This window comes from Seriola dumerili, unplaced genomic scaffold (genome assembly GCF_002260705.1).
Source record: "Seriola dumerili isolate Sdu_G_001 unplaced genomic scaffold, Sdu_1.0 BDQW01000110.1, whole genome shotgun sequence".
Taxonomy (NCBI): Eukaryota; Metazoa; Chordata; class Actinopteri; order Carangiformes; family Carangidae; genus Seriola; species Seriola dumerili.
Window position 1 is genome coordinate 120377 of NW_019174365.1, and position 18111 is coordinate 138487.

General features: G+C 38.7%; 3 protein-coding genes and 1 long non-coding RNA gene across 4 annotated transcripts; 1 reads left to right on the forward strand and 3 right to left on the reverse strand.

Annotated features, from left to right (window-relative positions):
- Positions 1-1880: 1880 nt before the first annotated feature.
- Positions 1881-2451, reverse strand: LOC111223457. Its single transcript, XR_002665173.1, has 4 exons — positions 2390-2451; positions 2264-2286; positions 2072-2186; positions 1881-1948 (listed from the first exon to the last, which is right to left on the reverse strand). It is a non-coding gene; the product is annotated as an uncharacterized LOC111223457 (long non-coding RNA).
- An 847-nt stretch (positions 2452-3298) lies between these two features.
- On the reverse strand, positions 3299-5183 carry LOC111223364. The gene is made up of 5 exons (XM_022747471.1): positions 5096-5183; positions 4928-4950; positions 4732-4846; positions 4448-4621; positions 3299-4250 (listed from the first exon to the last, which is right to left on the reverse strand). Exons 1-5 carry the CDS (start codon positions 5096-5098, stop codon positions 3600-3602), a joined length of 966 nt encoding a protein of 321 aa, XP_022603192.1. The 5' UTR covers positions 5099-5183; the 3' UTR covers positions 3299-3599.
- A 1122-nt stretch (positions 5184-6305) lies between these two features.
- On the reverse strand, positions 6306-10265 carry LOC111223482. Its single transcript, XM_022747646.1, has 6 exons — positions 10169-10265; positions 9192-9236; positions 7567-7622; positions 7086-7465; positions 6822-6972; positions 6306-6685 (listed from the first exon to the last, which is right to left on the reverse strand). The coding sequence occupies exons 2-5, from the start codon at positions 9218-9220 to the stop codon at positions 6832-6834; spliced, it is 606 nt and encodes a 201-aa protein (XP_022603367.1). The 5' UTR covers positions 9221-9236; positions 10169-10265; the 3' UTR covers positions 6306-6685; positions 6822-6831.
- A 1439-nt stretch (positions 10266-11704) lies between these two features.
- Positions 11705-15658, forward strand: rpl14 (ribosomal protein L14). The gene is made up of 6 exons (XM_022747648.1): positions 11705-11795; positions 12352-12453; positions 12545-12639; positions 13195-13294; positions 14588-14641; positions 15563-15658. The coding sequence occupies exons 1-6, from the start codon at positions 11793-11795 to the stop codon at positions 15620-15622; spliced, it is 414 nt and encodes a 137-aa protein (XP_022603369.1). The 5' UTR covers positions 11705-11792; the 3' UTR covers positions 15623-15658.
- The last annotated feature ends 2453 nt before the right edge of the window (positions 15659-18111 follow it).

Here is an 18111-nt window from a genome sequence, read left to right on the forward strand (position 1 = left end):
TCACTCTAACTTTGAAGAAAAAGTGATTTGCACTCCTCCTTTGAGTGCTCATAGTTTGAAAAGTTTACATGTTATGTAAAAACAGTTGCTGTGTTTTGGAGAGAGCAGAAGTTTTCCTCCGTTTTATAGTTTGAATCACATTTCTACGTGCAGGTATGAGAGAGCTGGGTGACTCAGAAAAAAGGTGAAATTTTGTAGAAAAAAGGTGAAATTTTGTGGGTTTCTAAAGAAAATTCCAATGCATTCCTAATGCATTATTTATTCCCAGTATTTTGGGAATAACTTTGGGAAAAATTTGAATTTTAACACCAAAAGTCATAGCACCTCTTTCGGGATCAAGACGCACGTTTTGATGTATATATTACCGGGGTTTTCTCAAAGCTGCGGGACGAGTTACGCGCCAAAATTTGATAGGAGTGCCTCGGAGCTGAGCACCCATGGCACTAATAACTCAGCAAATCATACATAACAACAGTAGCCACAGGGACAATTGAATTAAGTGCAATACATCACCATTAGGTACTGCATATCTTAATAGCAACACAACATAACCAATGCAAAATTTTAATAAAGAAATTTCCATATATGTGTATGTCCAAAATCACAAGATTTATTTTAATTGAAAAACATATGAATAGGCATTGTTTGACATAAACTTAAGGTTACACAACAACAGAAACCCAGAGTTACAATATACAAATGAGAATATTACTATTCAGAGAAATAAAAAAAAAACTCCATATTTCATAATTGGTCAGGTTGCATACAGTCCAGTGTCCAGTTTTAAGACAAAATTACCTTCTCACAAGTTGCTTAAAGAATATGCTCAACTAAACTGGCTTTCCCCAAAATACTACAAGAAAACAAATCCCATTTATCACCAATATCCAATTATATCAATTTTATCTATTAAACAATTCCCCTTTTCTGAGAGGTTACCCTCTCTGTGGTTCGTAGAACTTATTATTCCATTTAAATTTCACTTGGCGCAGTAAAGACCTAAGATGACCCCTCATTTCTGTTTCAGCCGTCTGTCTGTTCTCATCTGTCCACGTCTGAGATGTTGGTTGTATTTGCTTTTTAACTTCATTCTCATTTTTGAGCAAGTTACTCAGGCTCTCAACTTCAGCACAGTTGCCATAGGGCCACCCCTCTTCTTCTGTATTTGTGCGCAAACCAAATAAATTCCCACATGATCTGCATGGAGGCATTTCATCTCCTGTGCTGAGGCTAAACGCCTGGCACCTGACACTCTCTGGAAGTTGGATTGTTCCATCAAAGTATGATTTCTTGGTCGTGCCTGGACAGTAGGTCATGACTGCATCAGCTACATGACGGTCCCAGGCGCTTAAACAGGAGGCAGCCACCATGATCTTCCCAGCGTTAGATCCAGAAGTGGACATGGAGACTCCATAGTATCGGGCTGAATCTGGGCCCTCGGTCTTCTGAGAGACACAGATGGTGGACGAGGTGAGACGCTCTTTTTTGCTGTTATTACCCCCGGACTTTGGCCTGATGACGTCTTGGAGCATTTTTATTATTTGGTTTTCTTTCTCTTGTCCAATCAGGCGGACAATCTGCAAGCAATAACAAATATTATCAAGCTGCTGTTATCACCACAAATGCAGAATTATCCACAGAGTCAAGCTTTGTGTTGGTGAAATTTACTGCGGTACATTAACCATAAACTGTGACATTTCAATATGTTTAAGTGAGGTAGCAAGTCCTTACAATTTTACAAACTGTATCATCTTTTGACAAACTATAATCTTACCATGTCTAACACACATGAAAATGGACTTCGCTTGGGTAGTTGAGAGGAATAGTGGAGAAAAGGGTTTGGGAAGCGAGTTTTCAATTCATTCAACATCTTTTCATCCCTCACAATATTTTTTGGGGAAAACTGTCTATCATTGATCACTTCCAAAAAGAAGATGCTGTGAAGAATCTGAAAGGTCAAAACACAGGTCACACACAAAGAGATATGATTTCCTATGTTGTATATGTTCAAAACACACTGACCACGCCGTACATTATGTCCAAAAAACTGATTTGTCACGATCAGACATACCTCATCCACCAACATTGAAGTATTTTCCTGAGTCTTTTCACTCAGTTCCATCATTTTTTTAATAATTGTTAAAGAATTCTCTTTGATACCATTTTCGCTCTCTGGAGTTTTTTCCCTAAAATAATAAACATCAGTTTAGAGAAATGAAAAGCAGAATGTACCAGTAACTACTCGTGGTTGAGTAAATCTTACCTTTTTCTTTTTTGTGCATCAGCCTGATGGGATACAAAGATAATTGGAAATAATACAGGACACATTAGGATACATTTCAACAATCAACATATTTAGAAATGAAACCACTTAAAAGCAGCTACTCACCATCTTAAGTTATGAGTAAATGAAAATGAGAGAGAGAATTTAAATCATTCGCATTGTCCTGGTTTCCTCGTTGTTATGTGAAACCAAACTGTGATTAACAATGTGATTGACTTTTATCAGATGTAAATACTACGTGTCAGTGACCGATTGAATTCACAAACACAATGATGAGATGATGATTCTTCTACAGGAATGTTATAGAACTGGTTTAAACACACAAGATGTCTCTGTGAATGTGTGAATGTACAAGGAGCGGCAGTAAAAACACACACACACACACATACACACACACACACACACACACACACGTCAGATGCTAAACTTCTGAGTGGCTCTCCGACATTCAAAGCTGTTTATACCAAGAACAGAAAATACAATAAGACTCTAACATGAATCCAAATTATATCTTTATTAGTGAGACTGTGATTTTTCTCTTGTGTTACAGGGTGTCTGTATTTTTGGGTGTGGTGCTAAACCTGATGGGAGAAATGAAAACTGCAGCTTGTGTAGCAACAACACATTTAATCACGGGTATCAGCAAGAGAAACTTTGAGTTTTCATTACGTTTGATGATTACAATGCAGGTTCATTACCCCAACATGGAGGGTGATGTTAAGGAGAGGTCCTGGTCCATAGTGATATCAACACACTTCTATCTCAAATGGGCAGAAACACATCTGTTATTAAAAGATGCCATTTCATTTCATCTCATAGCACATTACAGGAGGTAGGTGCAGGTAAACACATCAGGGTCACTGGCCATTCAGTGACATAATTAACCATCATTTATTGGAGAATCCCTGAATAAGATTGATTTCAAAATCATAAATGGACTTAAGACTTTAATGAAAAATATATTGCTCCATATTGATTTTGGAGACTGAGTAGATATGGACATTAATCACAGTGCAACTTGCAAGTTACCTTGTTTAATTCAATTACATGTATGTTCACGTACACATATATGCATATGTATGTAATCGGATTTACATTTGCTTTTAATTTATGTCATTTATATGCTTTCATGTATTTGTTGTAACCATTTTTCCCTAGGGTCCCTGAGAATGAGGATCGAAACACACAAATGAATAAACAAATAAAAAAAATTCTTATCTTATCTAGATGAGGTTACAGGAGATAAAATCAAAACAAATAATGAACCTGAGTTTACATCACAGTAACTGATTCCAAGCTCCCCCCATTATATCAATTAGAAATAATATAAAATCTGAATTCTTTGTGGGGTGTAGAAATTCTGATCCCAATCAAATCCCTCTGTGCGCAGGTAACATTTAAGATGTTTCCGAACATTATCTATAGCCGTCTGTCTGTTCTCATCTGTCCACGTCTGAGATGTTGGTTGTACTTGCCTTTTTACTTCATTCTCTTTTTTGAGCAAGTTACTCAGGCTCTCAACTTCAGCACAGTTGCCACAGGGCCACTTTTCTTCTTCATCTGTGCCCAAACCAAATAAATTCCCACATGATCTGCATGGAGGCATTTCATCTCCTGTGCTGAGGCTAAACGCCTGGCACCTGACACTCTCTGGAAGTTGGATTGTTCCATCAAAGTATGATTTCTTGGTCTTCTTGCCTGGATAGTAGGTCATGACTGCATCAGCTACATGACGGTCCCAGGCGCTTAAACAGGAGGCAGCCACCATGATCTTCCCGAGAAGACGGCCAGAAGTGGACATGGAGACTCCATAGTATCGTTCTGAAGCTGGGCCCTCGGTCTTCTGAGAGACACAGATGGTGAACGAGATGAGATTTTGTCCACGACCCCTGGACATTCGCCTGATGATGTCTTGGAGCCTTTCTATTATTTGGTTTTCATTCTCTTGTCCAATCAGGCGGACAATCTGCAAGCAATAACAAATATTATCAAGCTGCTGTTATCACCACAAATGCAGAATTATCCACAGAGTCAAGCTTTGTGTTGGTGAAATTTACTGCGGTACATTAACCATAAACTGTGACATTTCAATATGTTTAAGTGAGGTAGCAAGTCCTTACAATTTTACAAACTGTATCATCTTTTGACAAACTATAATCTTACCATGTCTAACACACATGAAAATGGACTCCGCTCTGGTAGTTGAGAGGAATAGTGGAGAAAAGGGTTTGGGTAGAGTTCCCTCAACCCATTCAACATCTCCCTATCACTCATAATATCCTCTGGGGAATACGATGGCTTGTTGATCCCCCCCAAAAAGAAGATGCTGTGAAGAATCTGAAAGGTCAAAACACAGGACAAACACAAAGAGATATGATTTCCTGAGGTGTATATGTTTCAAAACACACTGACATGTCCAAAAACTGATTTGTCACCATCAGACATACCTCATCCACTAACATCGTAGAATCTTCTGGAGTGTGGTTACTCAGTTTCAGCATTTCTTCAATTATTATGAGGGAATTCGTTCTGAAAACATTGTCACTCTCCTCAAATTCCTCTCTAAAATAACAAACATGAGTTGATTTTAGAGAATTGAAAAGCAAAATACACCAGGAACTACTCGTGGTTGCGTTAACTCACCTTTCAGCTCTTCGTTCAGCAGCCTGATGTAATGATGATGATGTAATTGGAAATAATACAGGACATGTTTACAACAGTTACACATTTCACTGATAATTAGCAAAGTAGAATTTAATCATTTTAATATGAAATATTGACAAAGGAAAGCGCTTCAAAGCAGCTACTCACCATCGTAGTAATCAGTAAAAGAAACTAGGAGAGAGAAGTTAAGTCCCTCCCCTGATTCAAACTACTTCTGCTCAGTTTGTTTCCTTATTGTGACGTAAAACCAAACTGCGATTAACAACGTGATACACCATGATTAGATATAAATATGTGGCAATCACTGAACGACTCCACAAACAGAATGATGAGATGATTATTGTTCTACAGTAAGGCTAGTACTAACTGGTTTTTGCTCACAGCTACGTGAAGCGGCAGTAGAAACACACACACACACACACACACACACACACACACACACACACACACACGTCAGATGCTAAACTCCTGAGATGAGTATGGTTCTCTGACATTAAAAGCTGTTTACACCAAGAACAGAAAATACAGCAGGACTCCAACATGAATCCAACATATGTCTTTATTTGTTAAGCAATTCATTTTTCTCTTGTGTAAAAGGATCCGTGTGTGACAGGATGTCTGTGTATTTAGGCGTGGCACTAAAAGTGATGACACAAAGCGTCGAAAATGTAACTGAGCTAAACTGGAGGAAGTGAAGGAAGTGAAAACAGCACCCTCTGCAGCAACAACTCCTTTGCATGGGGGAAAGAAACTTTCAGTCGTGCAAAGGAGGGACAAAACCTACAGCTTCAGTTCTGCAGAAAAACCCTGTGGCTTAGGCGGTGGCAGCAGTTTTCAGTAAACATAGGAAACATTGGAACAGGAAACATTGTTTTGAATTTTAGTAGGACTTAAACATAGTGTACTTATGTGTACTTACTACTACTAGTGTACTTACTTTTATCTGTTTTTTAACCTATGATTATATTGTATTATTATTATTATATTGTATTATTGTCTTATTCCCTTGTATGTCTTTAATCTTGTGTCTTTGTCTTGAGCAGAAACTTATTTTTGGTTCAACGGTCCACCTTCCTGTTCTGAATAAAAATATTTTTATTGTTAAAGGCAGAATTGGAAAAAATACTCATTTCTACTCAACACTGAATCCTAAATTCCCCTGCTGTCTTAAACTTTAATTTATGAGTTTTGAAAAATGTAAAACTGAGTTAAGTTAACTGAACTAGAGAAAACAAGCAGCAGCTACTGAAGCCATTTTATACAGTTCAAAGTCAGTTCAAAGACAACATGTGAAGCTGCTCTCAGAGACTTGTGAAGTTCTAAGTTCAAATTCAGGGACTGAATTCATCGTCGTGTGCATTGTTTTTGTTATTATATTTTTATTTTCTTTACAGAGATTACAGATTTACAGAGGCATGAACACAGAATACTAAATATGAGTGCACACACACACACACACACACACACACACACACACATATTACAAACTCATACTATACACATCATAGTGAGTAATGGTGGGTTTTGACCACCACAGTCTATTCAGTTCGTCATTGAGTCCAAGTCAACGTTTGTACTAAATTTCAAGGGATTCCCTTGAAGAGTTCTGGAGATATTGCGTTCACAAGGCCAAAACCATGTTTTCAACGCGACCCACACCTTTGACCAAAAACAATGTGTCTCTGGCTCTGGCTGTCTCTGGATCTGCCTGTCGCTGGCTTGGAGGCATGATGAGTCCTGGAGAGAGGAGAGCAACAGAAAGAGAGAGAGAGAGAGAATTAGTTATTAGTTATATATATATTATATATAACATACGTGAGCTCATACATGAACTTTATAGAGAAAATTTAATTTTTTTTATGAGAATTACTACCTTAGTTGTATCATAGCACCACAGCTCGTTGTCTGGCGATTCTGAGATTCTCCATGAATGAGGACTTTTTTGATAACACCAGTTTATGATGCTCCTCGTCCAACCTCCTCCCCACAGGGCCCTTCCTCGCGTCCGCCCAGTCCTGCTTTGTCTACACACAACAGATGACACAAAAAATGGTCGTCAACACCCACACGTGCTCAATCATCAGGGTAAACAATCACAAATCCTGCTTGTTTCAAGCAAATGACTGTCGCGTCTCACCATATGTTTGAAGGCCTCCCCGTGGTAGTAGCTCTTGGATGCTGAAAACTTTATTCCCTCAGTCCACAGCTGATGCAGGCTTGAAGCCACCAGATGCAGCTCCTCTCCATCGTAGGCGTACAGCTTTTTGTCCTCGCAGGTCATCAGAACAAGCTGGTCACACGGACACGAGGTGCCCTCCACTACACCTATAACCTGCATCGTCACTGTCTTGGGAAGGTAGAATTTTCCCCACCCGTTCACCTCATCTGGTCTCTCTCTGTAGATGGTGTCCTCCAGGTCTCCTATTATGAGTGTGGCATCTGCTGGATTCTGTAAGGATATTCTCTTGCCTTTACATTTGGAAACACAGTCTAACACCCACGACAGGTATGCTGGACCTGCAACACACCAGACAAGAGCAGTTTGATGTAGGAGATGGAAAATACTTATGATAGCAAGGTTTTTATGATGGCGTGACGCAAAGATGAGTGAGCTCTACCTCTTTTTCCGTTTTGGCATGGGAAATAAGACTCCCCAAACTGCTGAGCTGCCAACCTGAAAGGTAGAAAAGACAATTATCTTGATAAAGTTCACAGAATCAGAGCTGAAAAACAGAACTGATGCTCACAGTGGTATTTACTGGACCACTGGAAGAGTAATATACCATAATGATGATGACTGTAGAATAAAACGTGTATGTAAAAGTGGCAAAATGGTGACTTGGGTCAGCGTAAGAATAATCACCCTGCTGACATCTGAGCACTTTAAATCTAGACTCATCTTTCCGCCTTAACCTTCAGTTTGTTATCTAATCTTGTGGTTACTGTGGTGTTCCTGTGCACGTTACCATTATCCATCTCAGTGTGAAGCGCTTGTCCTGTGGAGTATTTGCCCTTAAGTTTACGCAAATCATAGCACCACTTTCACCTTCTGTTTGTGTGTATGAAGTGTGTGCTTGAACTGAGTCATAACCTGTATATTCCTTTCCCCAGGACTATGCATGACTTTGGTTCGTGGTTCCTGTCTGTGCTTATTCAGGTCTTCATCCAGGATGAATAAGCATAACTTCTCGTACGTTGGTGTCCGCAATTACGTTTTCTTCTTGTTCCTCCTTGTCTCTTCTCCCTCTGTGCGAATGGTGGGGAGTAATGGTGAGATCTGAATCATTTTGACTTATAATAATCAAAAAAGAGTGAAAATTACAAATTGTGGCAATGTAAAATCATTAATCGCACAAATTCAAGCTAGGCTCCAGTTAAATTATCCAACAACATTTTATTGATTATGCAGGTTTTCCTCCTCCACGAGACACAAACAGCGTGAGCTCTGTTTCTCACTGTGATCCCAGTTCTTCTGGTCTCTTCCGTCTCTGGGAATAATATCTTTGAGTTTTCACTTGTGTGTTGAGTTGATGTCCGGCCAATTTCCAGGTCTTTGTGGCACAGAGGAGGTTTCGTGGTCCAGGTCCTGGTCTTGGGGGCATCTGGAAATGGCTCAACATCTTCATGGCAAACTTCTCATTTCAATTCATTCAATTCATTTCAGCTTCTTGTACTTTATATTTACTTAATATAACATATTTGTTTACGTAATATAGTCAATCTGTTCCTCCATAATGTAATTCTACTGCTGCTAAGTCTTTTTACTCTGGATTGCATATCTCTACGTCCTGGAGAAGGGATTCTGCCTCTGTTCCTCCTTCTGAAGTTTCTCTTTTTTCCGTTAAAGGTTTCTTGGGGGAGTTTTTTTTTCTATTATCTAACTTAAGGGTCTAATTATAGAGGGTATCTTATTCAGATTTTACAACTCTCTGATACAAATTTGTGATTTGTCAGTGTGGGCTAAATAAAAGCAGCACAAACAAAACTCCATTCAGCTTCATTGTACTGGCGTAGCGTCACATGATTCAGACTCAGCCTCACCACGTAATGAAACTGTCTGTACGGCTCAGTGCCACTGAAGGAAGTGAGAACAACAGAAGTCTTTTTGTGAGTGTGTGTGTGTGTGTGTGTGTGTGACATTTTAAATCATACTCGTTACTACCCGCCTCTGCTCCCCAGGTATCTTATTATTTGTGAATGCCCATTTAAACGTCCCCTGAACAGAACAAAGAAAGGTTCTTACAGGCAGCAGTTCGATGAAAGGTTCCTCATTCTGACTCTCTGTCACCTGGAAAACAAAATGTGTATTGTTAAAAGTAGTGGACAACAAATATGTAATTTAAAAAAAGACCTTTACTCAAGTACTGAAAATACTGATCCTACAATGAGGTAATATAATCATATTACCACAGAATCTGACAATTCACCTAAATCTGCCAGATGAATTATAAAAGAAATACAATTAAGCACTGTAATGCATGAGTGTCCTGCTGGACTAATTACTAAATATGGGCGTATACCTGCAACATTGCATGACACACCCTTGTTTTTTTCCGTGACTGTCTCTGTGAAGGAAGGAAACCTAGGAAACCTGTGCTCACTGCTGCTACAAAGTCCAGAAAGGCGTTTTATACATTTATTTTTCAAATACTAAGCACATAAAATATTTGTATGCACAAATTGTTATCGTAATCTTTATCGCATAATTTATTTTTTTAATTGTATATTTTGGCGTAATTTCCTTTTTATGTTTTTTTTGTTTTGTTTTGTTTTAAGTTTTCACGAATAAAAGAAAAGTTTCGCGAATCTGAATCCTTTACAAATGTGAGTTTAAAAAAAAAAAAAAGAGAGAAAAGATTTTAGGCTTCAACTGCGTGGCGCACAGCATTTCACATCCGCGTTGAGACAAACAGCCGCGAGACATTTCCTCATGCGCACAGCCGGAGTCGAGACAAGAGCTGTTGTTCTGTCGCGTAGTAGGTTATCGTCTCAAATGTGAAAACTGTTCTCACATATAAGAGTTTTAAGCTTAACGTTTGAAAACAATGTTTAGTAAACTACACGAGAGGCACATAACTATGTAGATAATCTATGTTTTCCATAATTTCGTTGTTAATGTTAATTTAAATCGAAAGTAGATAAATCGAAAGAGTGACTTTAAAAAAAACAAAATCCATAATCACTTATGTTTATCAATCAAACTCAAATAAAGGTATTTACCACAGCTGATGTTCCGTAGTCTTCTGCGTCCTCACAAGACGTTGTACTTGCGCAAGTATTTTCGGTCTAGGGTGTTATCGCTGATACAGAACTGGAAAGTCACAAAGAAGGAGGACTCTACGTGCGTAACAGCTCGTGCTTGGAGCCATGACGATACGTATCGCCTCCCTTTTCTGAGCTGAACCAGAACTAGGTGGAGTGTCCTGGTGGCGTACATGTGTTTATCCGTTTAATCTGGTCTCCTACATTTATTTTCACCACATATCTAATTTAAATGTCTCTTTTTTTTTAACTATTTAATACTCAATGTATTTGATGTTCACTTTAAATTAAATAAATATATTTAATAAGTTAAAAATATTGTTTGAATGTGTCAATTGTATATTTAAATGTGTATATTTAAACATATAGCTATTCAGTTTTATTTTGTAAACGATGAAATTCTTTTCAATAACCATATCAGGTATGTATCGAACCAGTCTACAGACGTGCATTCAGTGTGTTTTGCCAGGTATCAGGTCGCTCCATGTGATCCCAGCTGATGAAGGCTACAGTCCAGTGAGAGCTTGAATATAGATTCTTCATATGATGCTCACTGTCTCTGTAGGTTATTGGCTGAATAAACGCCTATCTATAGATGTTTGCTTGGGCTGTCAACATAATCACATTTCTATTTATTTTTTGAGACAGTGAGTGTACAAACCTATTGATGAGGGGTTAAGAGTGCGACACCTGCTGGTCATTTTCGTCATTACTATGGGTTATATACAGTCTATGGTTATACACCTTTTTTTTCTGTTGAGAGCTGTTGAGAACAGACTGTACTGTCCACAGTACATCCTGAGGAACTTGCTAAACTGCTTTCATTTCATATTCAAAACAGATATGGTGCGCACGGTCACTCAGCTGGCCAAACAAGATTGTTGTAATACTTTATAATCTATTCATCAGCATAGTATTTAAAAAATGAAAGCGGCACATTCATTTGATATGGAAAACACCTATCATCATTGTAGGTCATAAAAACAAAAATATGTTAGGAGAAAACGGAAAAAACGACCAGTTTCTGTTTTCTGCCTCTGTCAAAAACAAAAGGATAAAACATACTGGTCCTTCTACTATAAATATGCCATTATCTTCACTCGCTACCATGACTAGTCTAAAAACTATGTTGACATGGAGGCTAGTTGAGGAAGTAAAAGTAAAGACAAGTTCAAGTAAATGTAAGCAGTACCTATGGTTTGCTAATTTTAAATGCACTTTTATAGCCTAGACATCACTCGCCATTACCAACACAACATTAATATAAATCGTTCCTTTCCTCTCTGTTAGAGGTTCATTTTTGCTTAACTCAGTGGTATTCCACAGTGTCAGTGAAGGCAACATGAGAATGTCACGCAGAAGTTTTTGTCTGGCGGTCTGGTGCATATTTTGCATCGTATTCAAATTACTTTATCCACAGCTTCAACATAGTAGACTATTTTTTTAATACCGACGGGCTTTATTAAGACACTCATGCAATAATATAAAATCTACACCGACTGCGCATGCGCATCCATTTGGCGGAAGCCGTATGTGCGGCAGGCGGAAGCTCTAACGTCCTTTCTGCTCCCGGACTGCCATCATGGTGAGTTCGCCATGAGGGTTTTGGCATTTCCAAGTCGAATTTCTTTACATAAATCTCACTGATCTGGAACAATACGAGTCGTGTGTGTTGGTAACACACCAATACGCATATTTGTGGAGTGTTTGATACAGTCACGCACGTTTTAAGTTTTAAAGTAGGGTGTATAAGATGTCGGCTCTTGGGCCGCAATACAACGTGGTCTTTCAGGCTGAGAGGGCCGAGAACTGCTCGGTGAAGCTAACCCGTTTCACTTGTTTTGTCTTCACAACACCGACTGAAAACACGCGTTTACGAGGTTGTTCAGCTTAAATACACGTAATGTCCAGTGTTCAATGTAGTCCCATTTTTGTGAAGTCGTTAGCTTTAGCATTGGCTAGTTAACGTTAGCTAGTCGAAGCATTATCAACTGTTGCTGTCCATTGCTGCAAGCCGGGGAGCTTCACAGCCTCCACACTGACCTGCTCGGTTGTCCCAGTCTCGTGTTGTGTGTCTGCCAGACAACGTTTCAATTTCAGTCATTTTTTTCTGACGTGCTGTTGCCTGGTGTCTTTCTCAGGTGTTCAAGCGTTTCGTTGAGATCGGCCGTGTTGCCTACATCTCTTTCGGACCCCATGCTGGCAAGCTGGTGGCCATCGTAGATGTCATCGACCAAAATAGGGTGAGTGCTCCTTTACACAGTGTTTTGATAAGTGTTAGCCTTGCTTTCAATTTGATGATATTGATTGTTTCTTGTGCCCCGTGTTTTCCAGGCTCTCGTTGATGGTCCCTGCACAGGGGTGAAGAGGCAAGCCATGCCCTTCAAGTGTATGCAGCTCACAGACTATGTCATCAAAGTACCCCACAGGTGAGTAGGAACAATGGTCAGATTATGCCACCAAAAATCCTGCAAAAGACATCATCTGAATGAATGTAGGGATGTATGTATAAGAGCTTATCTGTGAATATCTTTGTGCTGTCCAACATTTTTTAAGATTTGTTGAATGCATTTTATTTTTAGATCAGGACACCCACTAAAAAGAGAACATCTACTGACCTGTTTCTACCATTCTACATACAAATTCGTTCATCTGTTAAAATTAATCTCTTTTTAAAGCTTCAGACTTTACAAACAACACAGCTTGCAAAAATGAGAAGACCACCTGCAGTCACGGTATCTCACATGGTGGTTTTATCATTGTGCTGAAGGGTAGATTTAGACTCCAGATATGTACCTTGGTGCATTCATTTACCTTGAATGCAATACCATCGTTTAACATAGGACCAGCTTTGAACAGGACCTGAGAGGTCCAACATGAGTCTTTTTGCTGTAGTTGTTGTAGAAATGTGTTTGTGTTTATATGTGATGCAACATTAATGGGTGGCTCTATTGTCAGTACTTACTGTATGCTGTGGTTCACAGTGCCCGCCAGAAGTTTGTGAGGAGAGCCTGGGAGAAGGCCCAAGTCAACGAGAAGTGGGAACAAAGCAGCTGGGCCAAGAAGATCGAGGCAAGACAGAAGGTAAAGGCTTTGTTTTAGCTTCTGGACAATATGAACATGTACGTTTGATCCCAGACGGTTTTACTTTAGAGGGCAGAGAGAACAGTCACACTTAGCAGCATGGGATGTATTATGTTTTTTTAAAGACATGATACAGCTGTTACTTGAAATTGGCTTTAGAAATGGATAAGTTGTTGGAGGGTTTTGGTCATATAGGGTCTTACTGTTATTTATTTGACCACAGATTAACTTTATTATTCTGTAAACTCTAGGTAAAAATGTTAATATTATTTTGGGGGAATGAGTATGCACTGGGATTTTGTTGCTAAACATAGCATCAGTGTTTCTTATATTGTTGTTCTAAGCCAAAGTAGTCATGGGGACAAAAGTTGACGATGGATAGGTGAAGATATGAACTTCTATCTCACCTGAGTGAGTAATCTCAGCTCGGGTGGTATTTAGCACAGGTAAAGGATTTCACACTCCTAAAACCTGACCACCACAGTGGTGGTTTTTACCAGATGGAAACTGGTGAAAGCTGCAAACTAATTTTTGAACCCAGTACACAATGTGCAACCAGCTGATATATATCACTTTAGTGTTTGATGGCAGCAGCGTTTGCATTACCTCACACATTCCCAACCCTAATAATTCCTGACTTCTCAGGGAAAAGACAGGTTTTCTGTTCTTCCCTAGCATTGCTGTCTGCTACTTTATTTATGAAGCAAATGTTTGTGAGGCTGATCAGTCACTGTCAGTTGTTGGACTGAGCCTGACAGGTCCTGATAGCTTCTAGTCTTTTGTGATTAATTTAGGTGCTAGATGAAAGTAAAAGCGTGCTAAACATCTGACCCATGATGTGTGAAATACTGCCTCTGCTCTTTTTGCCATAAGGTTGTTTCCTAAATGTGTTATTTTCTCAATGTTTTGAGAGGCAGTGATTTATTTAGAGAAGGCAACCCACCGCTTTGGACAGGTTAACATGTCTTTCTCATTGAAAGTGTGTAGTACTGGTTGCCACCACTTACAAACTGACCTTAATGATAATTGCATACATCCCAACATATGTTCAAAATAGTAAAATTAGTTAAACTATACCTTAATACAACTATCCCTCAGTAAGAAACATTATCACAGCGGCTGGCAGTGGACAGATTCAATGCTTCCAGCTCTTGGGGTTGCGTAACTGCAGCACAGCGACTGTTCATCGCCTCTATGACAAAAAGTATCCGGAACTTGACTTGGGCTTTAAAACAAAAAAAGTAAACCACCCAGGTTATATCACTGACCTTATCTTCTCGGTTATCTTTGCAGAGGGCCAAAATGTCTGACTTTGACCGCTACAAGGTGACGAAGGCCAAGAGGATGGTAAGTGCAACAGAAACACAAATCAGTTGTTCGGGCGACTTTAATTTATACAAGATCAATAAGCTGAGTCCTGGTTTAATACAAACAAGTGAGAGGAGAACCTCCTCAAACATACTCTGAAAACTTGTAAAGGAAGAAAAAGTAAAATGTGTAATTCTTTTCATTACTTTACATCACTGTTCTCATTGTAAATGATTAATAACCGGGCTGAAAATAACTTGTATTCCTCCACATCTCCTGGTGCTTATGTCTTTACACAACCGTTATTCCTCAATGACTTTAAATAATTTGTACATTTCTTAACTTGTTTGCCATGTTGAAATAATTGGCAGTATGTTTAATCTTCTTCCCTGTTGATATCGATGCTTTAACCGTTCTTAACGATTCAGTTTATAATCTTTTCTGAGCTTTGTCAGCATTAGCTGTTGCAACAACAAAACTATCCCCCATGAGCAAATTAATTGGTTTTCTGTAGTTGAATATAAGAAAGTGCTGTGTTGGCATTATGTAGTTATATCCACTTTGAGAGCATGAGTGGTTTAGAGAGGCCAGCTCTCAAACAGACCCTGACTTGCACTAACTTGCACTGTGAGAAAAAGAGCCTGTTAAACTGGTGTTGGATACAGCTCTGTTGAATGTGATCAGTGTCAGTGCCTTTTCACAGATTGCTGACTAAACGGCTGCAGCCAATAAATTTAATGATTGGTGGGTTTGATTTAATTGCGCCAGTGAGCGAGCGTTGGTAATAGTGGCATTGTCTCTGCTCACATGGCAGGCAAATGAGAAGTAATTCATTTTCCGAGCTGCGGCCAGTGACACTTGAGTTTAAAGTGTCCATTACTCCGTGTGAAGCGTGGTGACCCTGCAGCAGTCGCTGAGGATTTTTTTTAATTAACGCACTTTTTCTCTTTGTTTCTGCAGAGGAACAAAATCATCAAGCATGAGGTGAAGAAGCTCCAGAAGGAGGCAGCAAAGAAGTGAACAGTTTTCACAAAATAAACTTCCTGTTCAATTGTTCATCTGAGTTCTCTTTTCTATGGCAACGTGACAAAACATGTAATGGCTCAATTAGAGGTTTTTCCACTATTGATGTCATGTACTATGAATAAACTTAACTGTTAAATATGAACTTCCCGAGAATCACATTTGTAGAAAAATTACATAATATATTTAAGTTAAGAATGGTGGAGAATGTACTCTTTGAACTAACACTTTCCTCTGAGTGACAAGTGATATTTTGTGGCTCACACCGGAGTCAGTAGCTGCACCTGTGCCTCGTTGGACCTGGTGTCTGCAGAACTGAAGTTGCTCGTATTTCCCTCGGGGTTAAAATCCTGAACCTGTTCTCTGGTGGATTTCTATTGCAACAGTTTTACTGAGCAGCTGGCTTCACATAGATTCAACATTGAATTAGTTGTTGCTCACTTTAACAATCCTGAAACTGAAGATTGTAGTATCCACAGATATTTTATAATTTAAAACAAAGGAACAGTAATTAAAAAATAAACCTGGGGGAAAGGATTTCTCTTACCCTAACCCATCCATTCAACTTCTCTATCTTCTTACATATTTATATGATACTTTGAAATACTACAAAGGTGCAAAATGTAGTTTGTCTTCTACCTTCAAGCTGCAGTGTTTTTCATTTTAAGATTGTTATATATTTTTAAAACACATTGAAACTTGTATAAGTGAGGATTATAGATACTAACTCTCATCCGGACACATTTAATCAGAATAAAATACAAGGCATAAAGAATATAATAGCAATTGGTGAAGATGGGTCACCCCGATATGGCCTAGAAGCTTGTATATAGGGGCCCAGTCACATTTTAATGTTTGAGACAGCAGTTTTCTTGGATGTAGAAAGATCTACTTCGCTGTTTTTCTTTACACGTAACATTAACTTAAAAATTGACACACATTGTGTTTATTACCTACTTTGCTCTTCCTAACTTCGTCTTGGCCTATGACTTAATTTCACCAGGATTTAGGATTGATTTACAATCTACACAAAACTGATCTACACTACAGCCCTGGTAGCACTTTCATTAGAAGCGTGAGTCGTTTTTTCCAATTTGAAATCAAATGGGAAATTCATATATAAAGCAAAGTAAAACAAAATAAGATTCCATTATTTTTCTGTTTTGTTTTGAGCTAAGAACACTTTTCTTATGCAACCACTAGATGGCAGTCTCAGCTAATAGCGGAGCTTGACCTCTTTGTCTTTCTACTTAAAATGAGCAGAAAAACCAAGGTAATAGCCTTTCAGATGTCTAGGTAGTTCCCTGAATACAAAGCTGTTTCCTCTGTACGGTAAATACTTTGGGAAGTTGTTAGCTTCCTGGTTGTGGCAAATTAATAATTACCTAACTAAAGAGGTGCCACTTAAATATACCGTGCTGCTTATCACCAATGGCCTTAACTTGAATCAGTTGATTAATAAATAATCTTTAAGCAGAGCAGAGACAAACCAGAACGGTGGGAGATCCTGTCACCAGCCAAACAGGTTCTACTTCACATCCCAGAGAGGAACATGTAAATATTACACAACAACACACTTGAACATTGCCCAGCTGGTTTAGTGCAGAGAACAGGGACATACAGTTGATGCCAGCACGCCTCCCATCTCACCACCACTCACCAGGCATTGGATTCCTTCCTGGCAGCCTGAGAAATGAAGGCTGAGGATGGGTGAGGGGTGCAGGAGGCCTGCGGGCCAACTCACTCAGTGGTCTGACCGACAGCTTGCCTGGGTTTTATATAGGAAGTCTAAGAGCTGATAATGACCCATTGTTCCTTTGTAGCCTGAGCCATGTAATAAAAATATCAATTTTATCTTTCACCCTCACAATTATTTTGTGTCAAATGCCTTAAAATATGACCCCAACATGGACGCAAGTCAGCAACAGAGAACGTATTTAGTGTTATTATCACGGGGCCTGATAAACACGCTTTTCTCTGAGCATAGTTCTGACGTCAAAGATGAATGGTACAGAAGCGCAGTGATGATAGATCTGTCATTCGGCAATAACGATACCGGAACACGGGTGAATATTCCATCAAAATAAAAGCACAATATATTACGCTCTCCCCATTTTACGTCGTGTAAGCATACACTGTGAACCATAAAAAGAGGAGTGAGAGAAAAACACAATCAAATAACGCATGTAGCGATAACAATTGTAATAATTTTGAAAAAAAAAATATTTTGCGTGTTTTAATATTGAAAATCCAATTTTTTTTCTTGGAGTAAAATATTAAAATGTTTTGATAACTCACTGAATTCCGGGTTCATAAATTTATTAAATAAAATGTAATTTATTGCGCTAAAATTCCTATACATATTTCCAAAGTATGTGAAATATAATATATTAAAATTTTAAAAGAAAAAAAAACAGTTGCAAGCACATTGGCTATAATGTTTTTGTTAGGGGGGTTGATTTTTTAAAAATTTGATAAATTGGTGA